Source organism: Montipora foliosa, chromosome 5 (genome assembly GCF_036669935.1).
Source record: "Montipora foliosa isolate CH-2021 chromosome 5, ASM3666993v2, whole genome shotgun sequence".
NCBI classification, from domain to species: Eukaryota; Metazoa; Cnidaria; class Anthozoa; order Scleractinia; family Acroporidae; genus Montipora; species Montipora foliosa.
The window spans coordinates 29,824,419-29,839,418 of record NC_090873.1 but is presented as its reverse complement, the minus strand read 5'-3'; the positions used below and the strand labels follow the sequence as shown (position 1 = coordinate 29,839,418).

At 36.9% G+C, this 15,000-nt stretch overlaps 2 protein-coding genes across 2 annotated transcripts in view; one reads left to right on the top strand and one right to left on the bottom strand.

The window, feature by feature from the left end:
* LOC138003891 (DDB1- and CUL4-associated factor 13-like) overlaps window positions 1-3,891 on the bottom strand; it is an 11,069-nt gene extending 7,178 nt beyond the window's left edge. The window contains exons 1-3 of the mRNA XM_068850196.1: window positions 3,531-3,891; window positions 2,999-3,106; window positions 1,931-2,029 (exon numbers count right to left, since the gene is read on the bottom strand). Of these exons, the coding sequence (XP_068706297.1) occupies window positions 1,931-2,029; window positions 2,999-3,106; window positions 3,531-3,800 (477 nt within the window). The 5' untranslated portion in view covers window positions 3,801-3,891. The remainder of the gene's footprint in view (window positions 1-1,930; window positions 2,030-2,998; window positions 3,107-3,530) is intronic.
* Window positions 3,892-3,923: 32 nt separating this feature from the next.
* Window positions 3,924-15,000, top strand: part of LOC138003901 (protein LKAAEAR1-like) — an 11,341-nt gene continuing 264 nt past the window's right edge. Inside the window, exons 1-7 of the mRNA XM_068850209.1 lie at window positions 3,924-4,049; window positions 5,713-5,859; window positions 7,310-7,392; window positions 9,099-9,170; window positions 9,385-9,442; window positions 11,880-12,002; window positions 14,781-15,000. The exon at window positions 14,781-15,000 is cut by the window's right edge and continues 264 nt beyond it. Of these exons, the coding sequence (XP_068706310.1) occupies window positions 4,047-4,049; window positions 5,713-5,859; window positions 7,310-7,392; window positions 9,099-9,170; window positions 9,385-9,442; window positions 11,880-12,002; window positions 14,781-14,846 (552 nt within the window). The 5' untranslated portion in view covers window positions 3,924-4,046 and the 3' untranslated portion in view covers window positions 14,847-15,000. The remainder of the gene's footprint in view (window positions 4,050-5,712; window positions 5,860-7,309; window positions 7,393-9,098; window positions 9,171-9,384; window positions 9,443-11,879; window positions 12,003-14,780) is intronic.

Below are 15,000 nucleotides of genomic sequence, written 5' to 3'. Positions count from 1 at the left end.
GATTAGTATACCGGTAATTACATTAGGTGATTATTGAAAATTTTCTGGGATAATCACTTAAGCGGTTTTCCAAAATGGTCGCAAGCCATTTTGCCGAGGTGACAGACAAAGAAATTAACTGATTGAGAGAAAATGCATATCTTTCAAATAATACATGTAACTTTCCACGAAAAAAACTACTCGATTCTGATTGGCTGAGAGCAGTGCAGTTCAAGTGTAACACAGTGCAAAAAGTATAGTACACACGGCATCTGACAGGATGCGGCGATGCAGATCCCTAAAATCCGTATCCTCTGCATAATTACGATATTTTCCGCACAAAAAAGAAGAAATGCCTTATACTATTAGTGATAAAGCAGCTGCTTTAATACCATCCTCACAAACATAAAAGCCACAGAGATTGACTATTTTGAAATGCTTATTTTCCTGAACATTGAAGAAAACATGCCATTTCGTTCACAAGATGAAAGTTCGTAAGCGGTTTCCACACATTTTTCGGTAATGAGCCTGGACTCTAGTCAAACCGTTTTCATAACATACCCTAGGCTCGAAATTTTTAAAAAAGATGCAAAAAGGTATGAAAATTTAGCCACAAGTTATAGCAGCAAATTAAATTGCATCATTTGTAAAAGTAGGGACAATCATTGCGATGAAGTTGTACAAAACAAAATAGGAGCCTGCAATATGTATGTGTAAAAAACTGCTGAAAATGGTGAATGATCGAGGGAATGGATTGTGGTTCAACCAAATCACAATTTTGCTCCATATCTCCAAACTGAAACAAAATTCATGACAAGAAACAAAATACTTTTTTTATCGCTTTATTTCTTTTAGCAAAAGTTTCGGTAAAATACCGATTACTAACCCTTTTATTTTAACAGTGAAAGCCGGTCGCAATTTGGCAACTCATCCAGATAACTTAATCGCAAAGGGAAAACATTCAGTCGTAAACCTAACTGTATTGATCGCAATAATTTGAGTCCTGATTTACCATAAGCACGTAAATAGATTGGACGGGCCTAATTATTAGTTCCATAAATTGTTTAAATTCCTGCATAATCCAGTGTAATTTCTGCATAATCAACGCAGGTTTACCGGTACGCATAATATGGCCAAACATTTCCGCATAATCTTACAGGTAATTTATTTTCACGCCTGGATGGCGCAATTTATGGCACAATTTTTCCTGATTGCGTGATATGCGTACGTTTCTTCTGCTTAACCATCTCAAATTTTCTCGGATATATTATTAATAAGTACAGCTGTAATCACATGATTTTCCTTGTTCAATTTGGAATAAATAAGCACTTGTAAATTTTTTCAAGACTACAAATTGCGCTCGCCCTATAGACCCTATGCAAAAATGGCTGCCTTTAAATTATTCTTTTGTTCATATTCAAAATAGCCTAACTAACCTCGCTTTTGAGACAAAAATTCTAAAGAATTTGTTATTCCGAACGAGGTTAGTTGGGCTATTTTGAATATGAACAAAAGAATAATTTAAAGGCAGCCATTTTTGCATAGGGTCTATGGGCTCGTGCAATTTTGCTCATCTTTGAAAAAATTTATGTGCTTATTTAGTCCAAATTGCAATTGAAATCATGTGATTACCTAGAATGATACTATTATCACCTGTGTAATTATACTAAAACAATTATTCACCTCAGGCTGAGTGAATATCAGTGAATAAAAACCTTGATATTCACCTCACCAACTGTGAATATTATTGTTAAAATGTAGAGCTCTTAGAAAGTTACAATAATGTACGTACATGTAACAGACCCAGACCCAGCATTTTGACACTCCCGTCTAGCGTCTACATCAGGGGTGAGGGGATGTTGTCGCAAGGGTCCTTCTTTTATATTTTTACATCACCCCTGATGAAGACAAAATGCTAAATCTCTGCATTTAGCTTTTCTAACCTTCATACCTTGCCAATTATTGTGTTGAGTGGATCAGGAGCTGTTGCTAAGCTTAAATCCAAGCATTGATCCATACTCCACTGTTTAATAACTTTGTCATCGCCAACCTGCAAGAGTATGAAAAGAAATTAACTTCACATATGATACATGTAACTAAATCCTTTGTGATTTTAAAGTGTGCCCATCCTCAACCTTCGTTTTCATTGCTAAGGCCACCAACATCAAATATGCTACATTAAATTTTTCTTCAATTCATGTATTTCTTGACCTAAATCCTTACAATAATTTCACTTTAAACCTGCTAAAAGTGATTTGACCCAATGGTTAGGAAATGAAAGAAAAGTCTCTTAAATTGAAGTAAAAATCGTCTTGGAAATGCAATAAATCTATTCAAATTCAGCTGATGAAGTTTGTAGGGCCATAATTATTGACTTGTACCTCTCACAAGAGGAGAGAGAAATGAATGCCTCTTTTTTGTAAACTTTGCACAAATTTAACAATGTTTTCTCCATTTTCATAGCATTAAAAAGTAGAGTCTGTACAATTCCCTCTCCTTTATTCAGTCAATTGGTGCAACAATAGTGCAATGACAACTCTGAAACACTGTAAACTTGACTGCTTATCTTTGTCTAATGATGATGGCAAGCAGTCAAAACACAGCAGTCTACATTAATTTTATGTGGCCACATTGCACACAACCTCCCACAGTATAATTAGCATGACATTGTACAGTGTACCAGTATATTTTTTGTCACTACTTTACCACAAAGACCACAACCTTTTCAGGCTTCCAGGCACGTTTTTAAGGCAGGGTGTCAACAAGGAATTCCAGCAGGTCAAATTTCCACAGCTCCTGGCCCACCAAACCATTATAAATTTTCTATATAATTTTGTTGGGTCCTAAAGCTGACCTTCTAGGGTTTTTAACCTGAGATCCCCCTCTTTTCCGAAACACTACTTTTTGTTCACAGGTGCTATGTAGGCATCCTAAAGCACCTCACTCTAAAAGCTTTAATACAGACCAAGAACAAAACTTAATTTCATCTACCATCTGATTTTCAATGTTGAAACCTTACAGTGACAAATGTGTTTCCAGAAGGACTGACACATAACCCACGAACAAACCCTGAGTGAGCGGTCAAGGTTCGGAACCGTTCACGTCTGGGTAAACTCCACAAGCAAACCTGAAAAACAAATTAAATTTTATAATAATAATAATAATAATAATAATAATAATAATAATAATAATAATAATAATAATAATAATAATAATAATAATAATAATAATAATAATAATAATAATAATAATAATAATAATAATAATAATAATAATAATAATAATAATAATAATAATAATAAGCATTTATATAGTCAATCAGTGCAAGATGAAACTCGACCACTGAATACCCTTTTAAACCTGCCAGAACGACCTAAGACAATTGGACTGGAGAGGCAGGCAGGCTTTATTTTGTAAATATATTTTGCTAGATCGTAATTATGAAGCTAAAATATGAACCTTTGATAAAGACGGTGAAAAACACAAACATTGCGTCTGGGCTCCCTGTGGTTAAATCGAGTTACCACTGTATATGTTCGATAAACACCTACCTCTCCATTGCAAGAACCCGACAACAACACGGATAAACTTCTAGGATGTCTGGTAATACAATTCACGCCATCTGTGTGTCCATCAAGCGATCCAACAAACGGTTTTGCGAAAACACGCTCGAGTTTGACCGCATTTAACGCCCGTGTGTATTCACGTGGAGCTTCCAAAGGGTGCAACGCTGGGTCGAGATTACGATGAAGTTTGTGAATTTCTGACTTGTTCTCTCGCACATAATCTGCCGGGTTCCTCGACAAGACTTTCACCTTCATATTTTTTTAGAACTATGGCTTGGGATAACAGTTTTCTCATCCAACAAGTCACATATCGTTTTATAGCATCTCCATTTTGTTCAGCAGTTGGTCAGCAGTTACATCAGCCTCGTTTTGATAAAGCTGGAACATGGTTTCCATGGCAACTACCCCAGAATTTGGAACAAGATGGCGCTTCCTTTTAGTTGTTTTTTCGATGGACTCATTTCAACTGCTTCCTTTAACTCATGTTTTTAACTTTTGATAATGGTAGGTAGAGGTTTTGTCACAGTTTTCTAATCCATTAATATTCGAGTGAATCTCTTTGACGTAGCCTAGAAATTAAAACGCTCTTTTAAGCTCTATTTAATTTCCATTCCTGCAAAAGTGCTTGGAAAGGATTGTTCATTCTGCGATTTATGATCATGTGGCACCATTCCTCCCTGACTAGATGCACGGTTCATTAAAGGAAGATCATGTGTAACTCAACTTGTCGTAACGTACCATCATTGGGCCAAGTGTTTGGACGAGAGTCGATAGACTGACGTTGTGTTTCTTGACTTAATTGCCAAAGTGTTTGATCGAGTACATGTACCTCAGGACATCTTACTACTAACAAAACTTATTTAATTTTGGTATTGGCGGTTTCCTCTTGAATTGGTGTGCAGATTACTTGTATGAACATTATCAGAGAGTCATCATCGACGGCGAGCACTCTTCCTGGTGCAATGTTACATCAGGAGTTCCCTAGGGATCTATCTTGGGTCCTCTTTTTTTCGTTATCTTTATCAGTGATCTTCCTGACTTCGTCTGTTCTGGTAATACCATCGCCCTTTGTACTGACGACTGTAAAACTTCAAGAGTAATTGACAATTCTCATGATCATGGCACTTTGTTTCAAGAAGACCTCAACAATCTCTGGACTTGGAGTAAATTAAATAGAATGGGTTTTAGTATTAAAAAGTGTAAAATAATGCGGATATCTAGAGAAGTGCAATCAGTAAAGACTGAACTTTGTATGAATGAATCACTTCTTGAGGTGGTTCTTGAATTTAAGGACTTGGGTCTGCTTGTCGACCGTCACCTATCCCGGAATTCCCACATGAATGTCTCCAAAGCCAAGAGAATGCTGGGCCTAATATCCCGTACCTGTAGGGACTTTGCTGCTGTCACAACTCTCAAGACACTATATTGCTCTTTTGTTCGATCTCACTTAGAGTATGGCTCTGTTGTATGGTCTCCGTACACCCAACAGAACATTGACATCATAGAACGTGTCCAGAGAAGAGCTACCAGGCTCATCCTCAAGTCAGACATTGACTATGCCTCCTGTTTAAAGAAACTCAATCTTCAATCACTTGAGCAAAGGCGATTTATGGCAGATGTCACATTTCTAAACAAGGCTATCAATGGTTATCTAAATGTGGACCTCGCTAAATATCTGAATTTCTAATTTCTACTCCAGGCAAGATCATTACATCGTCAGGGGTTGTGATAGTATGAGGCTAAAAAAGAACTTTGCTAGAACAAATTTAATATTATAAATTTTCTTATTTTTATAGGATAGTTGATAGCTGGAATAGCTTACCTAGTAGTATTCACATAATAGCTCTAATTTGAAGACCTTTAGAATTAAATTGATGAAACATTTAACTCAGTCTTAATTAATTTCATGTAACTACACAAAATCTTTTTTAGGTTATATCATTATTCAGTAATCATTTTTATCATTATTTTGAAGTGCATATCTAGGTGATCTGCCTTGTGTAGGGTCTCAGACTCTTTTGTGTATCATCCTTATGGTGATATATTTTCCTTCTCTTTTTTTCTTCCTCCTTTGTAATACATTTATGTTGCCATAAATAGTAATAAAGAAATAAAAACAAATAAATAAGAATTTTACTACTATTTTTTCTTATAATTCTTCACGCAGGAAAAATCTTCCTCCAGCGTAAAGTTGCCAAACGTCGAGAACACAACTATAAGAGAGGGAGAGAGATTCCAGGCCAAAAACTGGAAAGTGTTGAGCAAAAAAGATATACAGAAGCTTTCACCGCAGCAGAGGAGCAAATACTTAGCGGTAAGAAATAAGCAGCTGAGGGACGTATACAAAACATGGACCACCACTGTGGACCCGGTCCATGTACTACCCCTGTGGACCACCGCTCATTTTTCAAAGTTACAAGCAGAAAGATCTTAAGACAAGAAAGAGAAGTCATCCTGGTACTTACAGTATCTGGACAATTTAAACAATAATTATTGTCTCTTTTACTGTACAGCCCATACCTAGGAGCGATGTTTTCACAGACCGCGATTTATTGACGTCATAGCATCACCAAACAGGAACTGTCTTTGTTTCTTGCGGAAAAGGTTGACTAAAAATAGATTGGTCCACAAAACTGCCTTGACATAGGCTTAATATGGAAGTTGTTCGCTTCTAGTCATGGACTACTGCTCAAATTGGTTAAGTAAGTGCGACAATCACTTCTCTCTTTCGTCTAAAGATTTTTCCGCTTGTAACTTAACAAGATATAAGGGGTGGTCCACAGGGGTAGTCCATGAACCAGGTCCATGAAGGGGTCCATGGACTGGGTCCACACTGGGGTGGCCCGTGGACCTGGGCTCCAATTGTTTTGTTTTCGTCCCTTTCTGAACTTCTAGATTCCTACATTTCGGTATTTCCAAAATGAAATATGTATAACTTGCAAAAAAAAAAAAAAACAACAACAACAACATAAAATTGAGAAAAATAAAAATAAAAGAAACATTTTCTCAATTTCATGTTGTTGTTATTTTTTGCGTATTATAAACTTAGAATTGTGGAAGCTAAAAAGGGCTTAAATATCTACTTTCTCATGCATGTATATTTACTGTAGCATCAAGTAATTGGGTCATTCCAATTTTATCTGCACCCCTGCCCCCTTTTTTTTAACGGTCTGCACAGAACCTGTTGGAATCTGAGATTTTCATTTTATCCCCTTGGAATCATTATTTTGCCAAAAAAATTTGGATGATCCATTATCATAATCGGGAGCCATCTTGATGCCCCTGAGCTCTTTTCTTTTGCACTAGTTTGAGGGAGAGAAGAGCTCCAAGGAACCCCTCAAACAGAGGTTCTCTTGTTCTTTGTTGTAGAGAATCACAGTATCAAAATGCATGATAACATCAGGGTTGTAGCTAAGAATAAATTCATCCGGTTGAAGGCGCTTAGCAACATCCCTGTAACATAGTTGCTTAGCAACAGGCTATTAAAGGACAATCGAAAAATCACACTCTTTGGCAGGATTTGAACTTACAACCTCAGTCTAACTGCACAGATTTTGTGCTCTACCCATTGAGTTACATAAAATTTAAATGTGAAGTCAACAAATTCCTCAAAGCTTGCCAGTAGTGCCTTGTTCATCTGACAGTGCTGTGGCTCAGTTAACAGAAGATGATGCCAAGGAGAAAAATAAATGTCACACTGTACATGTAGCTATATCGATAGTGGCAAAAAGAATACAAGGTTTGATTAAATTATTTTATTGCAGTATGAGGCAGCTCCTAAGGAATGCAATGAGGCCATGTCTGCTGCAAGGAAAAGATTAAAGGACTTGGAAAAGTCAAGACGAATGTAAGCTTTTCAAATTATTGTATTACAGTATATTACTGGAAGGTCACTTATCCACATGGATTAACCAAAAATAACCAACAAAAGTACAGGACACACCTTTAGAGAGTGTTTAATCTGTTCTTCGGTGGGATTTCAACATTATAATCTGGCTTATCGAAACACGAAGTCAACGGAAACCATTTACAACTCTACCGCGGAATTCTAATTACTGAGGGTTTACCTCGTTTGGCTTTCCCGCGGCAACTTTGGCCAGGAGCCTAGTTGTAAATTTTCCTCGGCAGAAAATCGTCCTGCCGCGGGAATACTGAGGGAAAGTCGCGACAGGGTGACGCAGCAATGACACAGTAAAGGGGTCAATATTTTCAGGTGGTACTGTACCTTCCTTCCTACAGTACCTTAACATTTATTTAATTTATCTATTCTCATTTGCAATCTTTTATTGCATAAGAAGGGGATTTTCAGTGGGAGTTTTTTGGTCGAGTTCTATGAAGAGTGTGCTAATTTGCAGATTTTGCCATAGCCTGAAGTAACCATTGTCAAATTAATAATAATGTTATTTATCAAAGTTACCAATCAAGAGGTACTTACATTTAGTTAATTTGAATCACATGTATTCAGACTGTAAACCCCAAGGCAAATAAACTGAGGTTGATAGATTATATTTCCCACTCATATTTTGTCTACTACAATGTACTTACATTGTTTCCCTTAGCAATTCAAACTTCCACCTTCCTGCCATGCGATCGCTTGATCTGCATAGCGAACAAATTGAATGTCTAAATACGCAGTGCAATTTCTGACTTGCTTGTTTTTTGGTAGGAATTTTATATCATGATGTCAAGCATTTCCATCAGTCGTTCGCTCATTACAGTTATGACTTTTGATTTTTATTTGATTAAATGGGGGAAACCAGATAAAGGAAATTTGACTTAACTTGGTTTGAAATGAGAGCTAAGGATTTATTGACGGATTACGGCAGCAATCCAAAGATAAAACCTTATTCCAAGAACACTCAAGCAAGGCTGAATTTCTCAAACAGAAATACCGACTCTTTGATTCTAACTTTCATAGTCAGATTCATGTACATTGCTAAAAAAAGTAAAGTAAAGTAAAGCAACCATATTTAACGTCGATAACTCGTAACAGTAATTCAACTGACAAACCTGAGGTCGACAGTGCGCTCATTTTACTCCCCCCTCTCCATCGGTGCTCCGTTTTATGGGTATTTAAAGCTACAGTGTACTTAGCTACACGGAAAGGAAAGAAGTTGAAACAAGGATGCGAGATCCGAGAATCGAACTCAAGACCTCTTGCACCAAGGCCGCGCACTAACCGACTGTGCCATCCTTGCTCCTCGGCTAAGTGGAAAATACATGCAATCCACATGTAATGAATATGGCAATTTTACTCCTGACAAATTACATGTACACACAGTCTGCGTGTAATTTCAGGCGCTTGTAATTAAGTTTGTGTAAAATTTTACATGCGCATGTAATGCGCATGTATATTGCCGTAATTTCGCCATTTTGCATGCATTTTACATGCACTGCTATTCCTGTGGCCAGTACTGTATATTAATAATGGTAGTTGACTATCAACTTCAGAAGGGAACATTTTCTTCAGTTTTTGGGTGGAGGAATTCTTTTCATTCGAACTTTTCCCTGAGGCTAACTTACTTGTGTAATATTGTTGTTTGATTTGTGTAGTTATCAGAAACCACCACCAGTTGAAGAGGTGATGGAAAGTGAAAGACATATAAAGATTATAGGACAGCTCAAGTAAGTTTTTGCAATTTCTCCTGGGTCCTGGGACATGAAGATGTCCCAAGAGAAATTGAAAACAATGCCTATGCAAATTTTTGGGAGATAAAAGAGGGGTGTATTATGGGATTTGACAAAGTAGAGAATGTTGGATATCAAAATTGGGCTTGCATCTACATGTGATTATTTGCATTTCTGGATATGAGTGAAATCATTATCATTTGACTATCAGAGCAGCAGAAGCCAGAAACAGAATCAGACTCACAAGACTGAGATACCAAAACAACAAGGTAAGATTCTCTCAGTCAGTTACTCGTTCCATTAATTTTAGGGGCGCTATTTAAAGACAGTTTAACTGTCAGACCGTAGCAACAATCTTTGAAGTTCCCGAACTGTCCCCCCTTTCCTTGATTCTTGTTCCTTGCTAAAACTGAACTCAGGTGATATGAGTGCCATTCTTGAAGATTCAGAATTGGCCAACAATATTTAATGGCAAGTGTTGCTTTTAACAAAGTGTTTTCCTTGCCCTTGTTCTGGATTTCATGCATTTTTTTGTGTAATGTATTGAATAATAATTATTAGCAAATTGATACATTTTTTTTTAAAGTACATCATGTAACATAACAAGTAGCACATAAGTATGACTGCATCATTCTGTATAATTTTATGACACAGCGGTTTTCTGACACACACATGATAAAAAATTATTATGTAATATTATATATATATATATATAAATCTTGAGTGTAGTCTATCCTTGTGGTAGAGTGCTCGATGCGTTTCGCAGAGCGTAGTATACATATATCTGAGGATTGAACTAATCAATAAGACAATTAACTTCTTCTGTGACTCTGAGTTTCACGCTTACGCGATCATCAGACAGACTTTATAATTATATAATTATACCGGAATGTATTATTAGCAGACTGATACAGCATAGACAAATAATGATATACCGGTATATACATAAGTTGAAGGATTAAAGAGGATGCATCGATTCTCTGTTCAGAACAGAGAATCGATGCGTTCTCTTTAATCCTTCAACTTATGTATACTTATAGCTCTGCTACCACAGCATTGAGCACTTTACGCCAAGGTTGTCTCGACCTCCACATTTATAACAGTATGTCTGATGAGTGCGTGAGCACGAAACTCGGAGTAACAGAGAATTTGTCTCTTCGTTATATCTTCTTCTTCAAAGCTCTACACTTAAAAAAGTGTATTGAGCACTGTTTAACGGCATTAGCCACTTTATTACACGTATATATATATATATATATATATATATATATATATATATATATATATATTTTTTTTTTTTTTTGTATGAGAAAGGCTGGAAATCCAACGATGTAGTCACTAGCTAGTAGGCAAACTACTGATTCTTTTGAATGAAAAACGTATATATGCCATGAGTGGGAATCGAACCCAGGTCTCCCTGGTTACCAGTCGGGTGTGCTAACCACTGCCCCATCACGACAACCCTGCTGGCAACAGAGCAATCAGTGAAGTTACTGGTTAGCCACGGAGTTCCCTGGTGTTTTAACATTCAGGAACAGGACATACATCGGATCATCCAAGATGATTCCCAGGCCACCAGCTAAGAACAAGTTTAATGTAGTTTGCCTACTACATGTAGCTAGAGACTACATCATAAGATTTCCAGCCTTTCTCATACAAAAATATAATTTGTTATTAGCTGGTAGCCTGGGGATCATCGTCGGTTGATCTGATGTATGTCCTGTTCCTGAACATTAAAGCACCGGTAAACCCTGTGGCTATAACTTCACTGATTGCTCTGTTGCCAGCAGGGTTGTCGTGATGGTGCAGTAGTTAGCACACCCGACTAGTAACCAGGGAGATGTGGGTTCGATTCCCACTCACAGCATATAATTATAATTTATGTTTTTCATTCAAAAGGTTCAGTTAGTAGTTCGCCTACCAGCTAGTGACTACATCTTTGGATTTCCAGCCTTTCTCATACAAAAATAAAATTTGTTATTAGCTGGTAGCCTGGGAATCATCTTCAGATGATCCGATATACATGTATGTCCTGTTCCTGAATGTTAAAACACTGGTGAACCCTGTGGCTATAAATTCACTGATTGCTCTGTTGCCAGCAGGGTTGTTGTAATGGTGCAGTAGTTAGCACACCAGACTAGTAACCAGGGACACACGGGTTCGATTCCCACTCAAAGCATTATAATTTATATGTTTTTCATTCAAAAGGACCAGTTAGTAGTTTGCCTACCAGCTAGTGACTACATTGTTGGATTTCCAGCCCTTCTCATACAAAAACATAAATTGTATTCAATATTTTACACAAAAAAATGCATGAAGTTATGGAGGTTGTTTCACTTGTTCTGGGAGTGCTCTGTGCAAGACTGTGCAGAGCAAAATACATAATTATAAGTTTACATAAGTTGAAGGATTAAAGAGGACGCATCGATTTTCTGTTACTCTGAGTTTCGCGCCTAAGCGCTCGTCAGACAGACGAGCGCTGCTACCACAGCATTGAGCACTTTAAGCCAAGGTTGACTTGACCTCCACATTTACAATTTATGATAAGTTTAGAGATGGACAACTCTCCATCTTTAAACTAATAATTATATATATAATATTTATTTATTAAAAATAAGATTTCCAGCATTTTCATTGGCTCAACAGACTTTTTAGCTAATGACTTACTGACTGACTTATTGATGGACTAGTTAATTTTTTTTCCAGCGCTCAGAAGTTAACCATTTGATTTCATGCCAGCCAACAGCACTAAAAGCAGTGCGTTTGCAGAGTTTAGTACCACCTAATCCCGAGAAGATTCGCATCAGAGATTTGTTAGTGAAAAATGAGGTCAGTACAACTTGGGAATTTAATTTCCCTTAAAATAGGGATGTTAGTTTTTACTCTTTTAAAACCATACTAATAAGGCATACCTTGTATGCTAACGTTCTCCTCTCACAATCTGAACCTTTATTCGGACTGCAGAGGGACCCACATTTTTGTGGAATAAACATGCATGTTTTGCCTTTCGGGTCTAAAACTACTTTATGGTTTAAAATCCGATAAAGCACTCCTGCTCATTTTTTAATATTAGACAGTACTTTATGACAATTTTTGATGAGTACTTTTAAATTAACGCCAATGTACTTCAATGCAAATTCCTTTTAATTACCGGTAATATTTTCACAATTATGACTGCAAAATTCTCGCGCGCTCATTGACTAATTTTTATTGTCAATAACCGGACGGACACATAAAATTATAATTTATGCAAAATTGGCGCAATATTGGTGCCGTCAGCTTGAAGAAAATTGAAGTTTCTCGCATTTTTGTCTCGCGATCTTCTGGTGTTTTGGTTTAATTTTGACCCCTCTGCCTTTTTGTTATTGTAAAAAACAAATTGATGTCAGTTTTTCATGTGTCTGTCCTGTTATTGACAATGAATTTCGTCATTGTTTCGAAAATTGTCAAAACAGTCTGCGGATCCACTCGGCTGTTTTTTTTTTGCATCGTTTAAATCTGCCTAATTTTCAAAAATGGTACAATGACCAACTTCCAGGCAGCAGTTGTTCAAAAGTTTGATAAATCATTATCCATTCTAAAGATAGTGCAATTGGTTTCGCTATTTATTAAATTCATTTAGAAATCGCTTTTGATCCTTGCAATCTGATCGGATCTCAGCAGTGCAAGTTATTCATGAATTGCACTATTTTTTGCTCTAAATTGTACCCTAGCCAATGAGAAAGGAACACTAAAACAAACCAACCAATCAGATTTCAAGGCTTGTTTAAAAAACCCAATCACCTGTAGGAAAAAGAAAGACAAAGAAAGCCATTGTGGCGAATTTTGCAACTTTTGTTTCCAGAACCTTGCTTTTTTTTAAGAAATGGATAAATTTAATTACTTACTATAGTTATCGTTTCTGAATGATGATAATGAGCTCCTTCAGGCTGAAGACCTACATGTAGTGGAGTTTCCAACTTTCAGTATTCATTTTGTCTGCTTTTTTATAAACTGACAACTGGATTAGTAGAATACATGTATTGGTACTGACTAAAATCCTGTATTTGAGAGATTAAATTGTGCCATTTCTAAATGGATGTAGTAAAGTGGTAATTGAACTTTGTGTCATGCAAAAGTGGCACTTAAATTAAGACTTATCCACTGGATAGTGGTTTATCTGGTGGATAGCACTATCCATCATTTGAACAACTGGGGCCAGGTTGTTTACCTTCAAAAGGGGATAGAATTAGGAATTGAGGTCTACTATGGCTACGTCAGCAAAAACGTCTCTTAAAATTGCATGTTCTCTTTTAAAAAAAAACGTTTCTGCCATTTTTCAGTTTGTTCAACTTGTACAAATTGTGAGTGGAGCTTTGAGGATCATTGTTAAAACACTTGGTGTTGTTTGTTTACATGTACGTTTTCCATGATTCGTCAGATTTGGTGATTTCATTTTGCAGATTCTCAAATAACGGAAAAGGGATGTGTTTTTCCTCCTTAAGGAGGCTGAAACCAGTTTAAACGCTTCCAAGTAATGCTCTTATTAGAAGGATCGGCACCACAACGCTGTATCATGTATTGGCAATATTGTGTTACCAAAGGGAACAAGATAGAGTCATTATTGTGACGTAATATGTCACCATAGCAACGGGCAAGCCCTGTAATTAAAGACACCCTTTATGTTGTCTTTAGTTGCGTATATCTCAATAACGAATTCGGTGACCCCCATTTTTTATTTCCAAAAAGTAATCAGAAGGGCATGATGAAACTTTCTGCAAAGTTTAAAAAAAAATCTTTTTAGTGGATTCTGAGGCACCTTAATTTTGTGATTTTTTAAGGTAGCTCTGAATCCTGTCGACAGAATTTTTTAAAACTTTGCCGAAAGTTTCATCATGGCATTCTCATCACTTTACAGCAATAAAAAAGGGGGGGTCACCTTGTTCGTTTTTGAGATATGAGCAACTAAATCCAAAATATAGGGTGTTTTTGCTGGGCTTTCCCATTGCCAAGGTAACTTATTACATCACAATAATGATCACATCTTGTTTGGAAATAATCGGTGTTTCATATGGTACCATAACATTTCTGTTATGTGATAAGGTGTTGTAGCGTTATTCCATCTAATCGGAGAGTTTCGAAGTGTTGAAACCCTTTCGAGCCTCCTTAAGTAATATTTTTGGATGTCACAGTGTCGTAGATCTTACTTATAGTCCCTATTTTTTTCTATTATCTTCTTCATTTTTCAGTGGGGTGGCGATACCCTCTCCCCAGAGCCGAGTTGCGCTGAACGGGACTTGTGTACTAAAATGCGCAAAGCGCGAATTTTGCGCTATTCACTACTTGCACAAATCCCATAATACACCTCTTTTAACCCCAAAAAATCTGCATAGGCATTGTTTTCAACTTCTCTTGGGACATTTTCATGTCCCAGGAGAAATTGCAAACAATGGTTATGCAAAAGTTTTGGGGGGTAATAGAGGTGTATTATGGGATTGTGCAAGTAGTGAATTATCGCAAAAAAGATCCCACATGAATGAACAAACCAAACCCTGAATCTAGTACAGCTGTGTGGTATCTGCGATTTTTCTGAGCAATGATAATATTGTGTCCTATTTTTTTCTTCAGCGTTGTCGAGTGAACAGTTTATTGGAGGACGAAACAGGATTGGAGACTGCACGCATCCTCACGTGATATTGCATCGTGTGACGCACTGATTGGTCAACAGTGGGATGATCATGTTCACCCGTAGACTTGCCCCTAAATCCCCAAAGCGGTTAAAGAAACCCATTACGGGCAAAATCTTACACTCCTCCAGCGCTGAAGCTTGAAATTTTGCATTCATTTA